The sequence below is a fragment of the Manis pentadactyla genome, chromosome 6, assembly GCF_030020395.1.
Source record: "Manis pentadactyla isolate mManPen7 chromosome 6, mManPen7.hap1, whole genome shotgun sequence".
In the NCBI taxonomy this organism is placed as follows: Eukaryota; Metazoa; Chordata; class Mammalia; order Pholidota; family Manidae; genus Manis; species Manis pentadactyla.
Window position 1 is genome coordinate 107,108,430 of NC_080024.1, and position 20,986 is coordinate 107,129,415.

Consider the following 20,986-nt stretch of genomic DNA (forward strand, 5'->3'; position numbering starts at 1 on the left):
TGAGATCATTTCTTTTCAAAATGGTCGTAATGGGCCCAAGAGAGATGTCACACTCCCAGCACTTCTAATTTTGCATTTAACTGACTGGTTTGTCAATCTTTGCATTGCTCCCCTAGAGCCAGGAATGTGTCTTTCAGCATCTCCAGCGTCTCAGACAATGCCTGCTACTTAAGTGACCCATCGAGCGGGTGAATGCTCAAACCGTCGAAGACGGCTTCGCGACCTCCTCTTTCTGGGGTCCCAGCAGCGTTCGGTGCTCGCTCTCCACAGTTCCGTGTTCGTCTGGGCTTTCCGCCCGCGCTGGGCTTCCAGACCCGCCCTTCGCTCGCCCTCGGTGCTCCTCCCTTCGGCTGCGCCTCTGGCCCCTTCCGTGCCTGCCCTGTTCGCTCTCCTCGTCTCCCTTAGGCCACGCCCACGGCCCTCCGCTCTCCTCCCCCAGGCCCCTCCTAAAGCCACGCCCCCCGCCTGCTCCGCTCGCTCTCTCCTTCCTCCTTCGGTCCCGCCCTCTGCCCTCTATTTGTTCTCCACGCTCCTCCCCTCAGGCCAGACTTGCGGCGCAGACTGAATGAGCCCGAAAGACAGCAGGAGGAGCGGCCGCGGCCCGAGGGCCAGCCCTACGGCTGACGTCAGCACGCTGGGGCAGGGACGGGCGTGGGGGAGACGCTCTCGTCCTGAGCGTGGGCTCGCCGGGCACCGAGGTGGCCTGTCGGCTCTGGACCGTCTTCTGCGCTCCAGGCTGCCGGTCACCGCGCGCCAGCCCGCCCGCCTCAGGGCCACGCCTGCGCAGCTCCCTCGGCCCCGAGGGCGGCGCCGCGGCCATGGCTCACCGCTGCCTGTTGCTGTGGGGCCGGGGCGGCTGCCGGCCGCGCGGCCTTCCCGTGCTACTCGTTCCCGGCGGCGGGGTGGGCCCCAGCGAGCGGTCCTGCCAACGCACGGTGAGTGCCGGGCGTCCAGTGCCCCAGGCCCAGTTCAGCGCCCGGGCCGCCTCTGGCCGGGGACCGCAGGCGTCAAGGTCACGGCATTGGCGTCCGCGCGGGTCCTCGCAGGGCTCACCGCGTCCTGGGCTGGAACCCCGCGTTTCTCAGCGTTTTATCCGCGAGTCTCGAGAGCACGCGTGTGCGTGTCACGGCCTCGGTGCCGAGTCGGAGTTTTGAAAACCCGCATCTCCAAGAGAATCAGATGTGTGCGTCAGGGAACTTCAAAATGCTCGTTTGGGAGGGCCTTCTGCCTTCAGGGCGAACCCGTTGTCCTGTCTCTGTCTTTGGGTGCCTTGGCTTTACCCGCTTTCGTTGACGGTGGATGTAGGACGCCTGTGTGGTGTATGTTGGAGCGTCGACCGCGTGAGCCGGGTAGTGAAGGCACAGTTTGAAGTTTCGCTGCTGAGCCCTCCGAGCCTCCATTTCCCACCTGTTCAGCGGCCCTGTGGCTTGCATCAGGTCTGGGCGGAGTAGGTAACAACACTTGTTTACTATGTCTCTTTATAGTGGAGAATATGTTTTTCTTGCATAGGAAGGCTTGTCCTCAGCAGGAGGCTATTTATCCCTGTTGGTGGTAACTGGCAGATATAAGGCTGTGCTAATACGTTTTTCTAAAGTGATTATTGGGATGTTAGGACAACCATGGCAGTAATCTGTCTCAAAGCTTCGTGTAAAGAGTAGTGGATGTCGGCTATTTCAGTGACACAGTTTCTTGTTGTCAGTTTTTTAGAGCCCATCCCTGCGCAGGCTTATCTAGAGGTTACACACCTAGAGGCAAAGAGGAACCTGCCGCTTCACTAGCCAAAATACCCTTGAAATCATCACAGACTCTCCGCTGAAAAGGGGTGTATTAATCATACCTGCACTCATGATTTTTACTCTCTGAAGCTCTCTGCTGGTCTTGAATTATCTTCACCTCTTTCCTACTCCATACTGCTCTGCACTGGGCCTTTCCTCAGTTTCTTGCGTTGCATCCATTTTCCCATTTTACCTTGCTCTAATCCTTTGATTTTTCTCCACATCATCACCAGCACTTGTTGTGTCTTTGGTTATAGCCACCTTGGTGGATGTGAAGTGATTTTGTGATGTTGTATTTTTCTCATCAGACCGTAAAGAAGGTCATGATGATGGATGCTAATGCAGATGAACTTCATTTTAAACATTCTTACCTGTTTTTAAGAGCTCGTCCTACCAAAAAAATGGTGGTGAGTTTTCACTTGGCAAAAAGAAGGTTACTTGAACTTTTTTAGTGCCAAATTTGATATATCTTCTCAATGCCCCTTGCCATTGATTGCTTTTAATTGTGCAGCTCAGAATTTAATAGGGAACTTTTCAGTTTGTTTACATTATACTTTGATTTATCTAGATTGTATTTACAACTTTTTAGCAACATGCTATTTAAAACAGAGATGTATCTGTAATGGCACTTGTAAAACCAGGGTTCTTACCAGGATGGCAATATATAAAATATTTTTAGCAGCAGTAACTAGTATAAGAATTATCAAAAACATAGGACCATAACTTTCTTATCTTTGAACTAAGGTAAATATAATACAGTGTTTAAGCAGCACTGTTCCATAATTTCAGGTAAATAATCATGCAGTATTATAGACTCTGCAAATGAGTCAGCATGAAGCAGCAGATTTTCAGCATCAGTTTGTTTTTTGAATGCTGCCAATTAAGTAAACATTGCTGAAGTGAGTGTGTTGGCAAAGCATTGTAATTAGGCTGCAGTTTTAACTTCTGTGTGATTTTGAAGTATTCTTGTCTGCTGGATCATAATTTATACCTATCTCCTTGTCTCTTGCTGGAATAGAGTGGCACAGTGCTGGACAATCCTAGTCCTCTCTTAAATGGTCCTTTATGCTAGTCTCTAACCACTTGTTGAAGGGACAAACATTTCATCTGCTTTATGATTAATAGGAAATGAAGCTCTTCAGTTAGATTCTTTATCTAACCTTCATGCTTTTATTTATATCATGATACAGCTTTATCGATGTGCTACAACTGGAGCAACAACCAGCAGAAATTCTCTTTTGACAGATGTGATTGCTGCTTATCAAAGATTCTGTTCTCGACCTCCAAAAGGTAAGCACTTGGTGTGACCATACTGGTCTACATTCTTGTCACTGAGCCCTGCCGAGAGCACGTGTTCGCTAAGCAAGTGCAGAGGTGTTTCAGGTTGTCTCTTAACTTTTTTCTCCTGTAACTCACCCCCTGCCTCCTTTGTCTGACTACAGTGATGAAAAGGTTTCACTTTCAAACGCTAACACTTTTGTAGGTAATAAAACTGACATGCAAATGAGGCTCCTAATTTAATACCCCTGGATTGTGAACTGTGTTGTTTAGACTTTTACTCCTACACAAGAAAGGCTGTACTCATAGTGTATGCTTTTCAGCGATCTATCAGCTGCTTTAAAAATGAACAGACATACACAAAACCTGATGAATTTTAGTTTGAGGATATGTATTTCTTCCTTTTCTAACAGGATTTGAAAAATACTTTCCTAATGGAAAAAATGGAAAAAAAGCTACTGAACCTAAAGAAGTTATGGGAGAAAAAAAAGGTACCATTTGAAGATTATTTGAAATGCTTGCTGTTTTCCCCTAAAATATGATGGTGGTGATAGTTTTACTGCACAAAGGAAGTGTTATCTTAAAGCAGCTCTGAAACTGAAGGTTTACAAGTACCTTTAAAATCTATAGACCTTGTGTTTCATTTTAACTTAATTTTCTGTTTATATTTTCTAGTCATTTTTCAAATTGAATTAATTTAAGATCACTTTAGAGATAGTGACAGTCAATATCAGTCATATTTAACTGAGTATTTGGTAAATATATTTGACATACAATTTAAGCCACTGAGAAAAATCTGAGAAACCTCATATATGCAATTTACTTGACACATACTGTGGTATAGTGCAGTGTTTTTAAGATCATTCTTCAGAGCCTTATCTTAGGGATTCAGAGAGGGTTTCTTAGAGCTGGGAAGCTGGGGAGACTGTGTGGGCCCCAAGCTTCCTGTCCCCCATTTCACACATGTGATGACATATAACACAGTGCCTGGCACATGTTGGCATCCTTTCTTTTCAGGGATATGTGAGGAAAAATATAATACGGCCCTTGATTTTAAATGAACTTGGATCTAGTTGGACAGGCATATACATGCTCAGAGAGTGCAAGGGGTGAAAGGCAAGGCCAAGGGAAGGGAGAAGCACTAGGGTGGGCTGACTGGAGCACTGGTGACAGGTGGCTTCTGCAGTGTTGCCCAGGGGCATGGCAGGTAGTCTTAATCTTGGTTTGGGGCAGATTAATGATTGTAGGTCTACTTTTTAAATACAACCTGTTGGTACCTTTTGCATATGTTACTTTGTAACGTATCCAGAGTATTATGAAATACTGGCAAACAACTTTAGATGTATGCTTAGTGTTTCCAAGCCCTGTGCATTGGTACAGGTAGGGCGAGCCTTTCTTAGACACTGCCTCATGTAAGACAGGGATGCAGAAGCTCCTTGTGTGCATTGTGGTGGGGTGAGCATGTCAGGAAGCCGCGGTGCTGTTCAGCTACTCGGTGTCTGTGTGCTGCAGTCTCCCATCTTCTATACAGTGCAGGGGTGGCTTCACAGTAGTTGAAGACATTAGAATGGTATTTGTGGGTCTTTGAGAGGATAGAAAAGTGGGAAAAAATGGGGAGGATGTTAGTGACAGTCTTCTAGGGCTGCCATGACAGTGTTTCGTAAATGGGTGTTGTAAGCAAGAGAAATATATGTCACACTTCTGGAGGCTTGAAGTACAACATCTGTGTTAGCAAGGTTGCTTCCTCCTTAGGGTCATTAGGGAAGGATCTGTTCTAGGCCTTACTCTTTGGTTTGTAGATGGCCATCTTCTCTCTATGCATGTCTGTGTCTAAGTTCCCCATTTTTATAAGAATATCAATCATAATTGGATCAGAACCCACCCATATGATCTCATATTAACTTGATTATTTCTATAAAGACCCTATCTCCAAATACAGTCACTGCAGGTTAGGACTCCAACCTATGAATTTTAGGGGAAACAGTTCAGTGCATAACTGACTAATTTCAGATTCTTGCAAACTAATTTTATGTTTTTATGTAGGTAAGGTTTTTTTTTTAGGCAATTAGCAAAATCATGTCTTCCCTACAGAAGAAATGGTTAATAGAATTCGCTTGGTAGGAGTGGGAAAGGGGAGCACTTTTTACCTTTACCTGGGAACTTGGGAATTCACTTGCCTGCATTCAAATCCCAACTCTGTCACTCACACAGTGTCATTTAACACTGCAACAGATTGTTCAGCAAGTTCCTTAAGCTATGATTTCTTCATCATCTGTAAAATGGGTATAGTAGTATACTTACTGGCTTATTGGATTATTGTGCAGCTATCAAGAGATAACATATGTAAGCAGTGGTAAGCTTCCTTGAATATTAATCTCATCTTTTCTCGTAGCACTTCTATTTAGTAACTGATCAATTGTTATAATATATTTTGCAGTAAGTCTTCATTTTTTAGATTTGTATAATGTTTTAATTTTTTTAAAGAGTCCAGGGCTTCACTCTTATATTCAGAACTGCCTTAAAAAATAGTGAAGATAACATTCTCATTTTATTGTTCATAATTGACTAGAACCTAAAGAGATTAAAATAACATACCAAGGTGTCTAGGTATTTTTTAAAAACCCTGAGTTCCAGTTCTAGATTTACTTCTGATTCCTTAGTGAGGGTCAAAATTTGTTCTAATGCCACAGTAACAACAAAATCAATGCTTTCATCTCCCAGAATATAGCTATGCTGAGCTCAGTAACTTTTATACTTGATATAAATTTAGTTAAGGTACAGTATGGGATTGCTTTATTTATACCTGATGTAACTATCAAATAAAACAGCTAATATTTAGTGTGCATCTAAATACTATATTAAATGTATATAATTAAATTATATATATTAAATATAAAGCTATATTTAAATATAAAAATAATTTAAATATATATTAAATTAAATTATATGTATCAAATATAAAGCTATGCCTCCTCATTTCGTAGTAACATCAAAGACGTAGATTAGTTATAACAGAGTGAAACAGTATTTCTTTCAAACTCACTCAAACTTTGAATACTGAATGATGTCAAAACACCATAACAAACAGGCTGATTTCAGAATTTCTGGTTGATGAGTGGCTATGACAAGAGGCACAAGGGTTTCTTATTCCTGATTCCTAGAAATAAGTATTTTAAAAGCCTACATTTATTTCTAAAACTTAGTAACACAATAGAGAGGTCACAACTGTTAATAGTTGACTCTAGGTTTTCTCAATAAAAAAGAATTAAGTCATTGTGAGAACTTGTGTAATAAATCTTTTCTTAAACTATTAATGAAAACATTGATAAAGATAAAATTTTGCTGTGGTGCTGTACATGCTCTTTGTTTATGGACAGAGTCAAAGCCTTCTAATACCCCGCACCCTTCTGGAGGAGGCGTTGGTGGCAGTGGAAAACGAGGTGGCAAGAAAGATGATTCTCACTGGTGGTCCAGGTTCCAGAAGGTTTGATTCCAAACTGTGCATGAATTTTGAGGATATGGGGTGGCCCAGGAAAGGTTGGGAGACATTAGCAGCATTGGGAGAGATTTGTGTCCAACATAGCATAGATCATATTGTGACATTTCGTTCTTCACAGAGACTGTCTCCTTCTTTGCCCAGGGTGACTTTCCGTGGGATGACAAGGAGTTCAGGATGTACTTTCTCTGGACCTCTCTGTTTTGGGGTGGAGTCATGTTTTACCTCCTGTTCAAGAACTCTGGGAGAGAAATCACGTGGAAGGACTTTGTCAATAATTATCTTTCCAAAGGAGTAGTAAGTATTTTTGGGATTGGTGGCTTATAGTGGTTCAAAGGTGAAATTCAGTAGATAAGACCAATAAAATAAAAAACAGTCAGCTGATTGGCTAAGCTTGTCTGTCATAAAGTTACTATTTTCATGGTAGACTTGTTTTTGATGCTGGAAAGTACTGCAACCGAGAAAGCTATTTGTTTTCACCCAACTTTCTCCAAACTTCCCACAAAATCCTTTTATTTCACTCCATACAAAAGCCTTGCTTTGGAACCAGCATGCTTGCCTGTTGCAGTGGCAGCTCCCCACCCACGTCCCCCATCTCCCCACGTCCCCTCTTCTCCCTGCTGTTGTGTGCCAGCCTCACAGCCCTCTTAGGGCTTTGCTGCTTTTACTCTCCTGTAGGCTGGCAGTTGGGTGAATCAGCGACTGAGGGTGGACAGTGAGGGCAGGCAGGCTCTCAGGCCAAGAGGGCTGCTCAGGACCCTGTGTCTCTACTGGCTGGGTCACTGCCCACTGAGACCCCATTTCAGCATATTTTAGAGGCTGTTGACTGTAAACACACATATGTACCACTAAGAAAAATTTAGTAAGTTGCAAAGGAGCAATGAAATACCATTAGTTATCAAACATATCTTAGTTTCTGAGATATTAAACTATGAAAAATGTCCATCTTAGAATTGGCGAAATAAAGTGATAGTAAGAGAAGCAGGATTAGGCCTGCTGTATAAACTTGGGGAAGTTGTTTAACCTTTCAATACTGGATTTTCCATCAATAAAATGATAAAGTAAAAATAACATGTTATTACTTAGGTAGTACAGAGAATCTAAAATTACTTTTTTAAAGTTGTACAGTAAGGTGATGGAAAAATGGAAATGATTATCTACTCAGATATTTGAAGCAAGTATTTCTGTTAAGAAAGTGAGGATATTACATATGTAATTCCTGGATAAGGTGGGGAGCCTGCTTTCTTAGGAGTGACTCCCATCCATGTAGGGAGGGTGCTGCATCGGTCTTTCTGGGTGTGGAAACGGCTTTGGGGATGAGTCTCCACAGCTGCATTTCCTTCTGACCTGCTGATTCTTCAGAATCAGCCTACCATGGCCCCAACAGTTTTATGAGGGGAAGAGTAATTGAGTCACCCCTTTCCTGCAGACTTCCCTGTTTCGGCTCCTCTGGAATTATCTGGGCCTCCCTTACTTCCATTTTGGTTTTGGGCTCATGCTCTGAATCAGTCAAAAGCCATGGACAGAAGTTTTTAATAGTTCATAGGAATCCTGTATAGTTAGGAGGTTACAGAAAAAAAACCTAGTTTATACCATTTTATATCCATAGAGTGGCGGACTTAAAAAGTCTTATAATAGCAAATGAGGATTTAGAGCAACAGGAATATTTTGCTGGAGAGTGTGAATTCAGGTGCCACATTGGAGAGCAATTTGGCAATGCTTAGTGAAGCTGAAAATCCATATAACCTGCAATGTAGCCTTATTGTATCTGTCTACAGGTACATGTCCCAGGGAGACATTAAAAAAAATTTTTTTTTATTAACGTATTATTGATGTACACTCTTATGAAGGTTTCACATGAAAAATAATGTGGTCACTACATTCACGCATACTATCGAGTCTCCCCCATGCCCCATTGCAGTCACTGTCCATCAGTATAGTAAGATGCCACAGAGTCACTATTTGCCTACTCTGCGCTACACTGTCTACCCCATGATCCCCCTGACACCATGTGTGCCAATCATAATACCCCTCAGTCCCCTTCTCCCTCCCTCCCCACCCACCCTCCCCGACCCCTGCCCTTTGGTAACCTCTACTCCCTTCTTGGATTTGTGAATCTACTGCTGTTCTTTTACTTCAGTTTGCTTTGTTGTTATACTCCACAGGTAAGGGAAATCATTTGCTACTTGTCTTTGCGTGGCTCGTTTCACTGGGCATAACACCCCCCAGCTCCATCCATGTTGTTGCAAATGGTAGGATTTGTTTCTTTCTTATGGCTGAATAGTATTCCATTGTGTATATGTACCACATCTTCATTATCCATTCATCTATGGATGGACACTTAGGTTGCTTCCATATCTTGGCTATTGTAAATAGTGCTGCAGTAAACATAGGGGTGCATGTATCTTTTTGAATCTGAGAACTTGTATATTCTTTGGGTAAATTCCTAGGAGTGGAATTCCTGGGTCAAATAGTATTTCTATTTTTAGTTTTTTGAGGAACCTCCAGATTGCTTACCACAGTGGTTCAACTAGTTTACATTCCCACCAGCAGTGTAGCAGCGATCCCCTTTCTCCACATCCTTGCCAGCATTTGTTGTTCTTAGTTTTTTCGATACTGGCCATCCTAACTGGTGTGACGTAATATCTCATTGTGGTTTCAATTTGGATTTCCCTGATAATTAGCGATGTGGAGCATCTTTTCATCTGTCTGTTGGCCATCTGAATTTCTTCTTTGGAGAATTGTTCATTTCCTCTGTCCATTTTTTAATCTGGTTATTTGCTTTTTGGTTGTTGAGGTGTGTGAGTTCTTCATATATTTTGGATGTTAACCCCTTGTCAGATCGGTTGTTTACAAATATATTCTCCCATACTGTAGGATGCCTTTATGTTCTACTGATGGTGTCCTTTGCTGCACAGAAGCTTTTTAGTTTGATGTAATCCCATGTATTCATTTTTGCTTTTGTTTCCCTTGTCTGAGGAGATTCACTCAGGAAAAAATTGCTCATGTTTATATTTAGGAGATTTTTACCTATGTTGTTTTCTAAGAGTTTTATGCTTTCATGACTTACATTCAGGTCTTTGATCCATTTTGAGTTTACTTTTGTGAATGGGGTTAGATAATAATCCAGTTTCATTCTCTTGCCATAGCTGTCCAGTTTTGCCAACACCAGCTGTTGAAGAGGCTGTTATTTCCCCGTTGTATGTCCATGGCTCCTTTACCATATATTAATGGGCCATATATGCTTCGGTTTATATCAGGGCTCTCTAGTCTGTTCCATTGGTTTATGGGCCTGTTCTTGTGCCAGTACCAAATTGTCTTGATTACTATGGCTTTGTAGTAGAGCTTGAAGTTAGGGAGCGTAATCCCCCTGCCCCACTTTATTCTTCCTTCTCAGGATTGCTTTGGCTATTTGGGGTCTTTTGTGGTTTCATATGAATTTTAGAACTATTTTTTCTAGTTCGTTGAAGACTGCTTTTGGTATTTTGATAGGGATTACATTGAATCTGTAGATTGCTTTAGGCAGGATGGCCATTTTGACAGTATTAATTCTTCCTATCCATGAGCACAAGATGTGTTTCCATTATTGCTATCTCCTTTAATTTCTCTCATTAGTGTCTTGTAGTTTTCAGAGTATAGGTCTTTCACTAACTTGGTTATTTAGGTTTATTCCTAGGTATTTTATTCTTTTTGATGCAATTATGAATGGAATTGTTACCCTGATTTCTCTTTCTGGTAGTTCATCATTGGTGTATAGGAATGCAACAGATTTCTGTGTATTAATTTTGTATCCTGCAACTTTACTGAATTCAGATATTAGATCTAGTAGTTTTGGAGTGGATTCTTTAGGGCTTTTTATGTACAATATCATGTCATCTGCAAACAGGGACAGTTTAACTTCTTTACCAGTCCTGATGCCTTTTATTTCTTTGTTTTGTCTGATTGCCGTGGCGAAGACCTCCAGAACTGTGTCGAATAAAAGTGGGGACAGTGGGCATCCTTGTCTTGTTCCTGATCTTAAAGGAAAAGCTTTCAGCTTCTCACTGTTAAGTATGATGTTGGCTGTGGGTTTATCATATAAGCCTTTATTATGTTGAGGTACTTGCCCTCTATACCCATTTTGTTGAGAGTTTTTATCATGAATGGATGTTGAATGTTGTCAAATGCTTTTTCAGCGTCTGTGGAGATGATCATATGGGTTTTGTCCTTTTTGTTGATGTGGTTTATGATGTTGATGGATTTTCTAATATTGTACCATCCTTGTATCCGTGGAATGAATCCTACTTGATCATGATGGATGATCATTTTGATATATTTTTGAATTCAGTTTGCTAATATTTTGTTGAGTATTTTTGCATCTGTGTTCATCAGGGATATTGGTCTAATTTTCTTTTTTTGTGGTGTCTTTGGCTGGTTGGTTTTGGTATTAGGGTGATGCTGACCTCATAGAATGAGTTTGGAAGTATTCCCTCCTCTTCTACTTTTTGGAAAACTTTAAGGAGGATGGATATTAGGTCTGCACTAAATGTTTGATAAAATTCAGCAGTGAAACCATCTGGTTCGGGAGTTTTGTTTGTAGGTAGTTTTTTTATTATAAATTCAGTTTCTTTGCTAGTAATTGGTCTGTTCAAATTTTCTGTTTCTTTCTGGGTCAGCCTTGGAAGATTGTATTTTTCTAGAAAGTTGTCCATTTCTTCTAAGTTATCCAGTTAGCATTTAATTTTTCATAGTATTCTCTAATAATTCTTTGTATTTTTGCGGTGTCCATAGTGATTTTTTCTTTCTCATTTCTGATTCTGTTTATGTGTGTAGACTCTCTTTTTTTCTTGATAAATCTGGCTAGGGGTTTATCTATTTTGTTTATTTTCTCAAGGAACCACCTCCTGCTTTCATTGATTCTTTCTGTGTTTTATTCTCGATTTTATTTATTTCTGCTCTAATCTTTATTATGTCCCTCCTTCTAGTAACATTGGGCCTCATTTGTTATTCTTTTTCTAGTTTTGTTAATTACGAGTTTAGACTGTTCATATGGAATTGTTCTTTCCTGCGGTAGGCCTGTATTGCAATATACTTTTCTCTTAGCATAGCCTTTGCTGCATCCCACAGATTTTGTGATGTTGAATTATTGTTGTCATTTGTCTCCGTATTTTGCTTGATCGCTTTTTGATCCATTGGTTATTTAGGAGCATGCTGTTAAGCCCCTGTGTGTTTGTGGGATTTTTCATTTTCTTTGCATAATTTATTTCTCGTTTCATAGTTTTGTGATCTGAGAAGCTGGTTGGTACCATTTCAATCTTTTTGAATTTACTGAGGCTCTTTCTGTGGCCTAGTATATGATCTGTTCTGGAAAATGTTCCATGTGCACTTGAGAAGAATGTGTATCCTGCTGTTTTTGGGTGGAGTGTTCTGTAGATGTCAGGTCTGTCTGTTCTAATGTGATATTCAGTGCCTCTGTGTCCTTACTTATTTTCTGTCTTGTTGATCTGTCCTTTGAAATGAGTGGTATGCTGAAGTCTCCTCAAATGACTACATTGCATTCTATTTCCCCCTTTTATTCTGTTAATATAAATATTTGTTTCACATATGTAGGTGATCCTGTGTTGGGGGCATAGATATTTATAATGGTTTTATTCTCTTGTTGGACTGCCCCCTTTATTTATGTAATGTCCTTATTTGTCTCTTGTTACTTTCTGTTTTGAAGTCTATTTTGTCTGGTACAAGTACTGCAACTCCTTTTTTCTCCCTATTATTTGCATGAAGTCACTTTTCCTATCCCTTCACTTTTAGTCTGTGTATGTGTTTGGGTTTCAGGTCAGTCGCAGGTAGGCAGCATATCAACGGGTCTTGTTTTTTTTATCCATTCAGTGACTCTATGTCTTTTGATTGGTGCATTCAGACCATTTACATTTAGGGTGATTATTGATAGATATGTACTTACTGCCATTGCAGGCTTTAGATTCGTAGTTACCAAAGGTTCAAGGGTAACTTCCTTACTATCCAACAGCCTAACTTAACTCACTTAGTATGGTATTACAAATACAATCTAAAGGTGGGTTTTTTTCCCTCCTTTTTCTTCTTCCTCCATTCTTTATATATTAGGTGTCATATTCTGTACTCTTTGTCTATCCCTTGACTGACTTTCGGGGTAGTTGATTTAATTCTGCATTTGCTTACTAATTAATTGTTCTACTTTCTTTTCTATGGTTTTATTTCCTCTGATGACAGCTATTTAACCTTAGGAACACTTCCATCTATAGCAGTCACTCCAAAATACACTGTAGAGATGGTTTGTGGGAGATAAATTCTCTCAGCTTTTGCTTATCTGGAAATTGTTTAATCCTGCCTTCAAATTTAAATGATAACCTTGCCAGGAAGAGTATTCTTGGTTCGAGTCCCTTCTGCTTCATTGCATTAAATACATCATGCCACTCCCTTCTGGCCTGTAAGGTTTCTGCTGAGAAGTCTGATGACAGCCTTATGGGTTTTCCTTTGTATATGATCTTTTTTCTCTCTGGCTGCTTTTAATAGACTGTCCTTGGCCTTTATTTTTGCAATTTTAATTATTATGTGTCTTGGTGTTGTGTTTCTTGGGTCCCTTGTGTTGGGAGATCTGTGCACCTCCATGGCTTGAGAGACTATCTCCTTCCTCAGATTGGGGAAGTTTTCAGCAATTACCTCCTCAAAGACACTTTCTATCCCTTTTTCTCTTCTTTTGGTACCTCTATAATAAGAATATTGTTCAGTTTGGATTGCTCACACAGTTCTCCCAGTATTCTTTCATTCCTTGAGATCCTTCTCTCTCTCTGTGCCTCAGCTTCTTTGTATTCCTCTTCTCTAATTTCTATTCCTCTTACTATCACCCCCTCTATATCTAATCTGCTTTTAAATTCCTCCATTGTATGTTTAATTTCTGATACTGTAATGATTGAATCTCCATCTGGAATTTTTTCCTGAGTTCTTGAATATTTTTCTGTACGTTCATGAGCATGTTTATGATTTTTATTTTGAAGACTCTTTCAGGAAGATTCAAGAGTTCAGTTTCACCTGCCTCTTTTTCTGGTGTTCTTGAGATTTTGGTTTGAACCAGTTTCTTTTGACATTTCATATTTGTATGTGTCACCGTGTAGTGCCCAGAAGCTCTACTTTCTGGAGCTGCTCAGCCCCTGGAGCGATGTTGGTGGTTGCAGGGAAGCAGTGCTGGTTCCTTGGGGGAGGAAAGAGCTGTTTGCTGTTTCCCAGCTGCTCTGCCTGTCCCCACTGCCAGACCCCATGGGCCGACCACACAGGTGTAAGCCTCTATGCTTGCTGTTTGTAGCTGCTGTAGGTGGGGCCTCCCTCTGGCTGGCCTGATGCCCAGGCTGGGGCAGCTGGTTTGTGAGCCAGGTGCGGGATGGCTTGGAGGAAGGTGCAGCAGGCTGTGTTTCACAGTGTAGGGCCTTAGATCTGCATAGCCAGCCAGGGGCATGGAGCGCCTGAAGCTCCTGAAAGTTCTCAACATGCTGGGCAGAGTGTGCCTGGACAATTTTATCCACCTGTCCTTTCTCTTGAGCAGCAAGCTGTGCAATGCTTGTCCCTTCAGCAGCCCTCTCACTGTTAGGAAGTCTCTCAGAGTGCCTGCCTTTCTTTTGTCCCAGAGCAGCTGGATGTGGATCCCTATTTTCCACAAATGGCTGGAATCCCAGTCTCTCCAGATAGTCTGCCTGTCTTAGCTTTCCAACCCCACTAATCTCCAGAGCAGCATGTAATGTAGATTTGTGCTCCCAGAGCAGATCTCCAGGGCTGGGTGTTCAGCAGTCCTAGGCCTCCATTCCCTCCCCGCTCTGCTTCTCTTCCTCCTGCTGGTGAGCTGGGGTGGGGGAAGGGCTTGAGTCCCCCCGGATCTCGGCTTTGGTACTACCCTGTTCCGTGAGGTCTGTTCTTTTCTTTAGGTGTTTGCAGCCTGGTACATCCTTCTTTCCTGTTGCTTTTTCAGAATTAGATATATTAATTATATTTTCATATTATATGTGGTTTTGGGAGGAGGCCTCTGTCTCACCTTTCATGCCAACATCTTTAATCCTCCAGAGAGACTTTTGAAGATGTGCCCAGAAAGGTATATGCGGGAATGTTCATACCGGCATTGTTCGTGATAGTGAATATTTTGAGACAGCCTGTCTGTTAACAAGAAAATGGATAAATACCTGGTGTGTCAGTAAGTGGAATACCCTGCAGAAGTGGCATGTCATTGCGCATAAACCTCACAAATACAATGATAGGAAGAAAAGGAAAGTGTAGAAGAATATATACAAAACAAGACCATTTCAGAATGGAGAAAACCGACTGTTCTGGGCTACATCTGCATGTGGCACAAGTATCAGGACATGCTTTGGGATGCTCAGCACCTAATCAGAGTGGCCACCTCTGCGGTGAGGGTCAGCACAAGGTGACTTGTGGCTCAACAATGTTTGTGATGTCTTATTTCTCAAGTGAGGGGTGGAACTTAGGGCATATTTATGTTATTTGTTACTCTTTGTATGTCTGAGATATCATATGCACTTTAATTGAGTTTAAAAGAGCATCTCAAGTCTTTTCCATAAATTTATGTTTGAATATTTAACTTTTTAACATTCCAGGTAGACAGATTAGAAGTTGTCAACAAGCGCTTTGTTCGAGTGACTTTTACACCAGGGAAAACTCCCGTTGATGGGGTAAGTGATTTTATTGGTATGAATTAGCTGTAAGTCAACTTTTCAGATTTAAGGAGGAGGAGCACATGTTCCCTTCCATTGTGATGGTTATGTTCACTGGCTGTGCCAGAACTGGGCAGTGCAACAGTGTGGTCTTCACTAACATAGATGAGAGCAAGAATGTTGTAGATGCCATAGCAAGATTGGCTCTGTTGTTTCAGTTTGGTTTAGGTAATCATTTTGGCTGTACATTTAGGAAACAGGGAGTATTCTGGTATTGTCTATGATTTTTCAAGACCGAGAAAAAAATTGGTTAGGAAAGAACAGTGAAAATCTGAATTACCTATGTCTCGATTTTTCAAATCAGTTTAAGAACTGTTTTGATCATATATTTTCCAATTGTTTTGTGATATTTTAACTTCCATTCCTTTTCCTGTTTTAAAAGTAATTTGTATTCAACCAGTTTGAACTCTATTCCAGAGACTCTAAACTGGGTTGAGGGGACCACGGGGGAGGGGAGATGAGGCTCCCAGGTGGATCCTGGCCCATCCCCTCCTCCCTTGGGGTCTTACAGTGTTATTACCTTCTCCCAGGGCCAGACCTTCTACCAGGTTACATTCCATCCCTCACATGATTTTGTTTAACCATTTCTAGTCATCATGCCTGGATGGGGAAACATTTAAGGAAAACTAGAACTGACTCTGACCATCTCTTTATCTCATAGCGTATCAGTAAATATAAGAATATCTGTATGGCTCTGGTATTTCAGTCACTTTAAGAAAGTTTGTGCTAATTTCTGCCCCACCTCCAATCTCTGTACCATATGATGAAATGTTTAAACCATGCTATTTTTTTTCTCAGAACTATTCCTGAGGTTTAGTGTGGGAATTAAATTAGCCCTTCCTTTCAAGAGGACAGTTTGGCAGTGTATATACATCAGCAGTTTTGAAAGTATTCACACACAGTAATTTTGCTTCTGGGAGTATATCCTAGGGAAATGATTAAGGATGCACATAAAGATGTCTATATGAGGATGTCTTCCAAAACAGTGTTTAGAGAGCAGAAAACTAGAAAACAAGAAAAGACATGTTTAGGCACCTGGTTAGCGTTAGGGACTCCCTTCCTACCTTGCTGACTCTCTGGAGCAGCAACTCTTAGTGGCAATGCTTCTCCCTAGAGGGAAGTTCTTACAGTTAGTATTGGCATGCACAAGCATCTACATTTTGAAACTCATACTATTTTATTATAAATTACTTTCTCTTTATTTCTCCTTTATATCATAGTTAAGGTTTTATATTGATTTTTCCAAAATTGTGCATGTATTTCAAGATTGTAAAGGGAGTGTTATGAAATTTTGAAAGGAATATCATCAAAATTACTAATAGTTTTTATTTTTGAGTGCTAAGGTTATGAATACTTTTTATTTCCTTAATGTTTTTTATTCCTTAGTTTTCTACAGAGAATATATGTTGCCTATTTAACAAAGATTTTATTTTGAGCTTTTGAAAATGGGTAAAGATTTCCAGTGTCCTTATGGAGTGGCAGTATTAATTACTGTACTGTGCTGTATCCATGCAGGCTTTGGAGTCTGACACACTTGGCTTTAGATCAGCTCTATTCTTTACTAGGTATATGGCCAAATTCCCCTAAGCCTTAGTTTCTTTATCTTTAAAATGGGAACAACAATAATTCTGTTAGGGCTTAGTGCTGAAATGAGACTTCCTGGTGGTGGCTTTCAGATTTCAGTGTGTTTAAGAATCAGCTGGGATGCTGGGACCAAATCCCAGATCTTTTCTAGATCTTGTCCCTACATCTCCATGCTGCTGGTCCTTGGTCCATTGTGAATCTCTGATGTGAGTCATGCACTTAACATACTGCCTAGTTGGCTGTAGGTGCTAAGTAATGGAATGCTCAGTTATGTGTGTTTAATCTATTACTGACTTATAGGTCTTCTATCCACAGGAATTATGTAGCTTTGTCAATGAACAATTTACCAAGAACTATTGCTACATAATACTATAAAATATAGTCTCCATCTTTTGTTTTTAGATAATGTGGAGAGTAATACCAGTGTGATACACCCCACTCAGTAGTACTTGCTGGTGGGAGGACTATGGGATGACATGTTATTACTCTCTTTAGCGTACACTTGCGAACTGTCTGAGTTTTGTATCAGATTTATTATTTTCATCAAAGAAAACTACTAAAGTAATTTCAGGTTAAAGGAAGAACAGTTTCTTGTGCTATAAAATGTGGCTGATAGCCTGGTAAACACAGTGTTCTTCATGTAATTATAGATTAATGATAGCAAAAAAAATGTGGCTGATACTTGCAGAGTGCTTAGAACAGGGTCTAGAATATAGGAAAACTCCATAAATGTGAGTTGGTATGATTACTACTTCTGTGGTTGCATAAGATAGGCAGTATTACATGCTGCTTAGGGTCTTGGCTCAGACTGCTTGGGTTCACATCCAGCCTCCTACTAGACATGTAGTCAGCATGATCATTTTCTTATCTATAACTCAAGAATGGGAAGAGTCAGGGCTGATATTCAGACAGTAAACAGTAGCACTGTGGAATACTTACATGCTGGTGGGTAAAATAGCCATTGTTTCAAGCCCTTCAGTTGTCCCTCCCTAGGGTCTCAGTAGCTCAGCATGTGGAATGAATGGAAGGGTAATATCTGGCACAGGGAGCCTTCTGTTCTTTGTAGGTGGTGAGGATGTCATCCTAACGTTCAGATTGTGAATATCACACCTTGTGATAGTACCTGCTGCTTAGGGTGGTTCAGAAGATTGGATGAGGAGGTGTGTGTAAAGGCTTAGGACAAAGCCTGACACCTCATGCTCAGTAAACTTCAGGTGTTTTTAGGTTTTAGCTTGGGAATAGACAGCTGAGAAATACCTGGGAAATGGAGAAGAGGAAAAGGACTTATTTATAAAAAGAATTGTCTTTTCAAGTGAATTTTTCATTCTTCTGAGTTTATGATTTTAGAGTCACTGAGGAATATTCCTAAAGGAAGGCTTGCTTGCCAAGGTTGTCAAGTGTTCACACTGAGTGAAACTTAATCACTGCATTATTAAAACCAGTCTTTTATTATATATTTTTTCAATTTGTAAATTTCCAGTGATATGAAAAATTCTTAATTCTTAAGATGTTTTGTTTTCCTGTTTTTGTAGCAGTACGTCTGGTTTAATATTGGCAGTGTGGACACATTTGAACGGAATCTGGAAACTTTACAGCAGGAATTGGGCATAGAAGGAGAGAATCGGGTTCCTGTTGTCTACATTGCAGAAAGTGATGGGTAAGAAGCAGCGTGGTCACATGAGCACGTTGAAGACTGTTCACTGTGCTCTTCACAGTTCCCTGGTGCCTGCCACCAGGTGGCAGGTTATGCATTACGTTCTCAAACAGGCCTTTCTTAATTTGGTTTTTGCTAATGAATGATTTTGCTAATGAATGACTCATTTTCTACACATTTATGTTTATCTTGATTAAGCAGTGATTTGGGGTATTAACATCCGGTGCACTTTTAGTGAGATTTTAGCATAAAGAGTCCCTTTGTGTTAAAAGTGGCACTTCCGCCTTTTAACTATCATTTACATTTATATTTCAGAGTTTCCCAGGGTGTTTAAGTAGTTCTTCCTCTCTTGTCAGAGTTGGCTGCTTCTTTTAGGGGTTGTCTTTCTAATAAGGCCACTTACAAGTCTGAGTCTTTCAAAAAGGGCCCATTGGTTTCAAGAGTTGCTTGTCTTTGAGCTTATTTGGGAATTGTATTGCCTTTGAGTGCATACGCACATATACCCAAGTAGATCTGGCAGTCACCCCATTTGTATTAAATACAGAAGTATATCTTGCTATAGAGTTACCAGTGTGAAAGTGAAAGGAGAAATAAGTTTTAATTGCTCTGTATATGTAAAATAGCATAAAAATGCAGAGCTAGCATGTTACTCAAGCTGATAGTATTAGTTTTAGGGACTTTTGAATCTTGGTTTGTGTAGACCTACAATCTACCTGCAGATCTAGATACAGCTAGCTATTCAGATTGTTTCACACATGATATAGCCTAGACCTTTGAGGCTGTCATATAATTATTCAGCTTTGTGCTGGTGCTAGAACATTACAGAAAGTTTTCTTGTATCATTATTTACATTTTTATTGTCAGTGTGTATTTTTGTTTCTCTAGAAATAAACCATAGGTACATTTTTCATGGTTCTTGCTGCCTGCTAGGAGCATTTAAAGTAAATGGTAAAAGATGAAAAATTAGAAAGTAAATCCTGATTTTTGTTTGGTTTTCTTTTTTTTTTTTTTAGATAATTATTTTTTATTGAAGGGTAGTTGACACACAGTATTACATTACATTAGTTTCAGGTGTACAACACAGTGATTCAACATTTATATACATGATAATTCTAAGTACCAGCTATCACCATACCAAGTTGTTACAATATTTTGACTATATTCCTTATGCTATACATTACATCCCGGTTGCTTATTTATTTTACAATTGGAAGTGTGTACTTTTTCTTGGTTGTTGTTGTTAGGGCATCTCTCATATTTATTGATCAAATGGTTGTTAACAACAATAAAATTCTGTATAGGGGAGTCAATGCTCAATGCACAGTCATTAATCCACCCCAAGCCTAATTTTCGTCAGTCTCCAATCTTCTGAAGCATAACGAACAAGTTCTTACATGGAGAACAAATTCTTACATAGTGAATAAGTTACATGGTGAACAGTACAAGGGCAGTCATCACAGAAACTTTTGGTTTTGCTCATGCATTATGAACTATAAACAGTCAGTTCAAATATGAATACACATTTGATTTTTATACTTGATTTATATGTGGATACCACATTTCTCTCTTTATTATTTTTAATAAGATGCTGAAGTGGTAGGTAGATACAACATAAAGGTAGAAAACATAGTTTAGTGTTGTAAGAGAGCAAATGTAGATGATCAGGTGTGTGCCTGTAGACTATGTGTTAATCCAAGCTAGACAAGGGCAATAAAACATCCACATATGCAGAAGATTTCTCTCAGAACAGGGGGGGTGAGGTTCTAAGCCTCACCTCTGTTGATCCCCAATTTCTCACCTGATGACCCCCCTGCGACTGTGCCTGTCTTAGGTTGTTCCTCCCTTGAGGAATCTTACCCGTCTCTGGCTAACCAGTCATATTCCGGGGCCATACAGGGAAATGTTAAGTTGATAAGTGAGAGAGAAGCCTTATTGTTTGAAATGGTTAGCTTTTTATTTCTTTGCATATTTATGCCCTGTGGCTTCTATGCCCAGCATTTGTCTTGAGATATCTTTACCACTTGGAGGAGTTATGATACTCGGTAAATTTGATATGAGGCACGAATTCTATTTAAGAATTCGTTGTAATTAGGAAGGAAGAAGAAAAGCTATAGAAGTAGCAGGCGGGAGAAAACATGGGAAGATTGATTATTTCTTTGACATATCTTCTTGTAGAGTAACTTCAGCATGTATAGATTTTAAGCTACTACTTAAATTGCGCACACACATTAACATAATAGGAGTATAGTTACATAACCAAAGCATACCTGTAATTACCAGCCATCTCCAGTGAAACCAAGAAAACCAGTTAGGCACCCTAGGCATTTGTGAAAACTTATCAATGATATGATGGTTATTATCTAACTGAATTTGAATAGTTTGAGAAAAATCAGACAAATTAAAACAACCCATTCCTGGGCACTGTTCACATCCCATATGTTCTTTTAACAGTAAATAGTCTGTAGTTGTA

General features: G+C 40.3%; 1 protein-coding gene across 2 annotated transcripts in view; it reads left to right on the forward strand.

Annotated features, from left to right (window-relative positions):
* Nucleotides 1-592: 592 nt before the first annotated feature.
* Nucleotides 593-20,986, forward strand: part of AFG3L2 (AFG3 like matrix AAA peptidase subunit 2) — a 47,612-nt gene continuing 27,218 nt past the window's right edge. Inside the window, exons 1-7 of one of the 2 annotated variants that reach the window (XM_036932692.2) lie at nt 593-935; nt 2,966-3,065; nt 3,467-3,544; nt 6,431-6,537; nt 6,694-6,846; nt 15,162-15,236; nt 18,395-18,519. In XM_036932692.2, the coding sequence (XP_036788587.1) occupies nt 819-935; nt 2,966-3,065; nt 3,467-3,544; nt 6,431-6,537; nt 6,694-6,846; nt 15,162-15,236; nt 18,395-18,519 (755 nt within the window). In that variant the 5' untranslated portion in view covers nt 593-818. Of the gene's footprint in view, nt 936-981; nt 1,452-2,965; nt 3,066-3,466; nt 3,545-6,430; nt 6,538-6,693; nt 6,847-15,161; nt 15,237-18,394; nt 18,520-20,986 lie in introns of those variants that run through there. The other variant, XM_036932693.2, reaches the window with a different exon arrangement.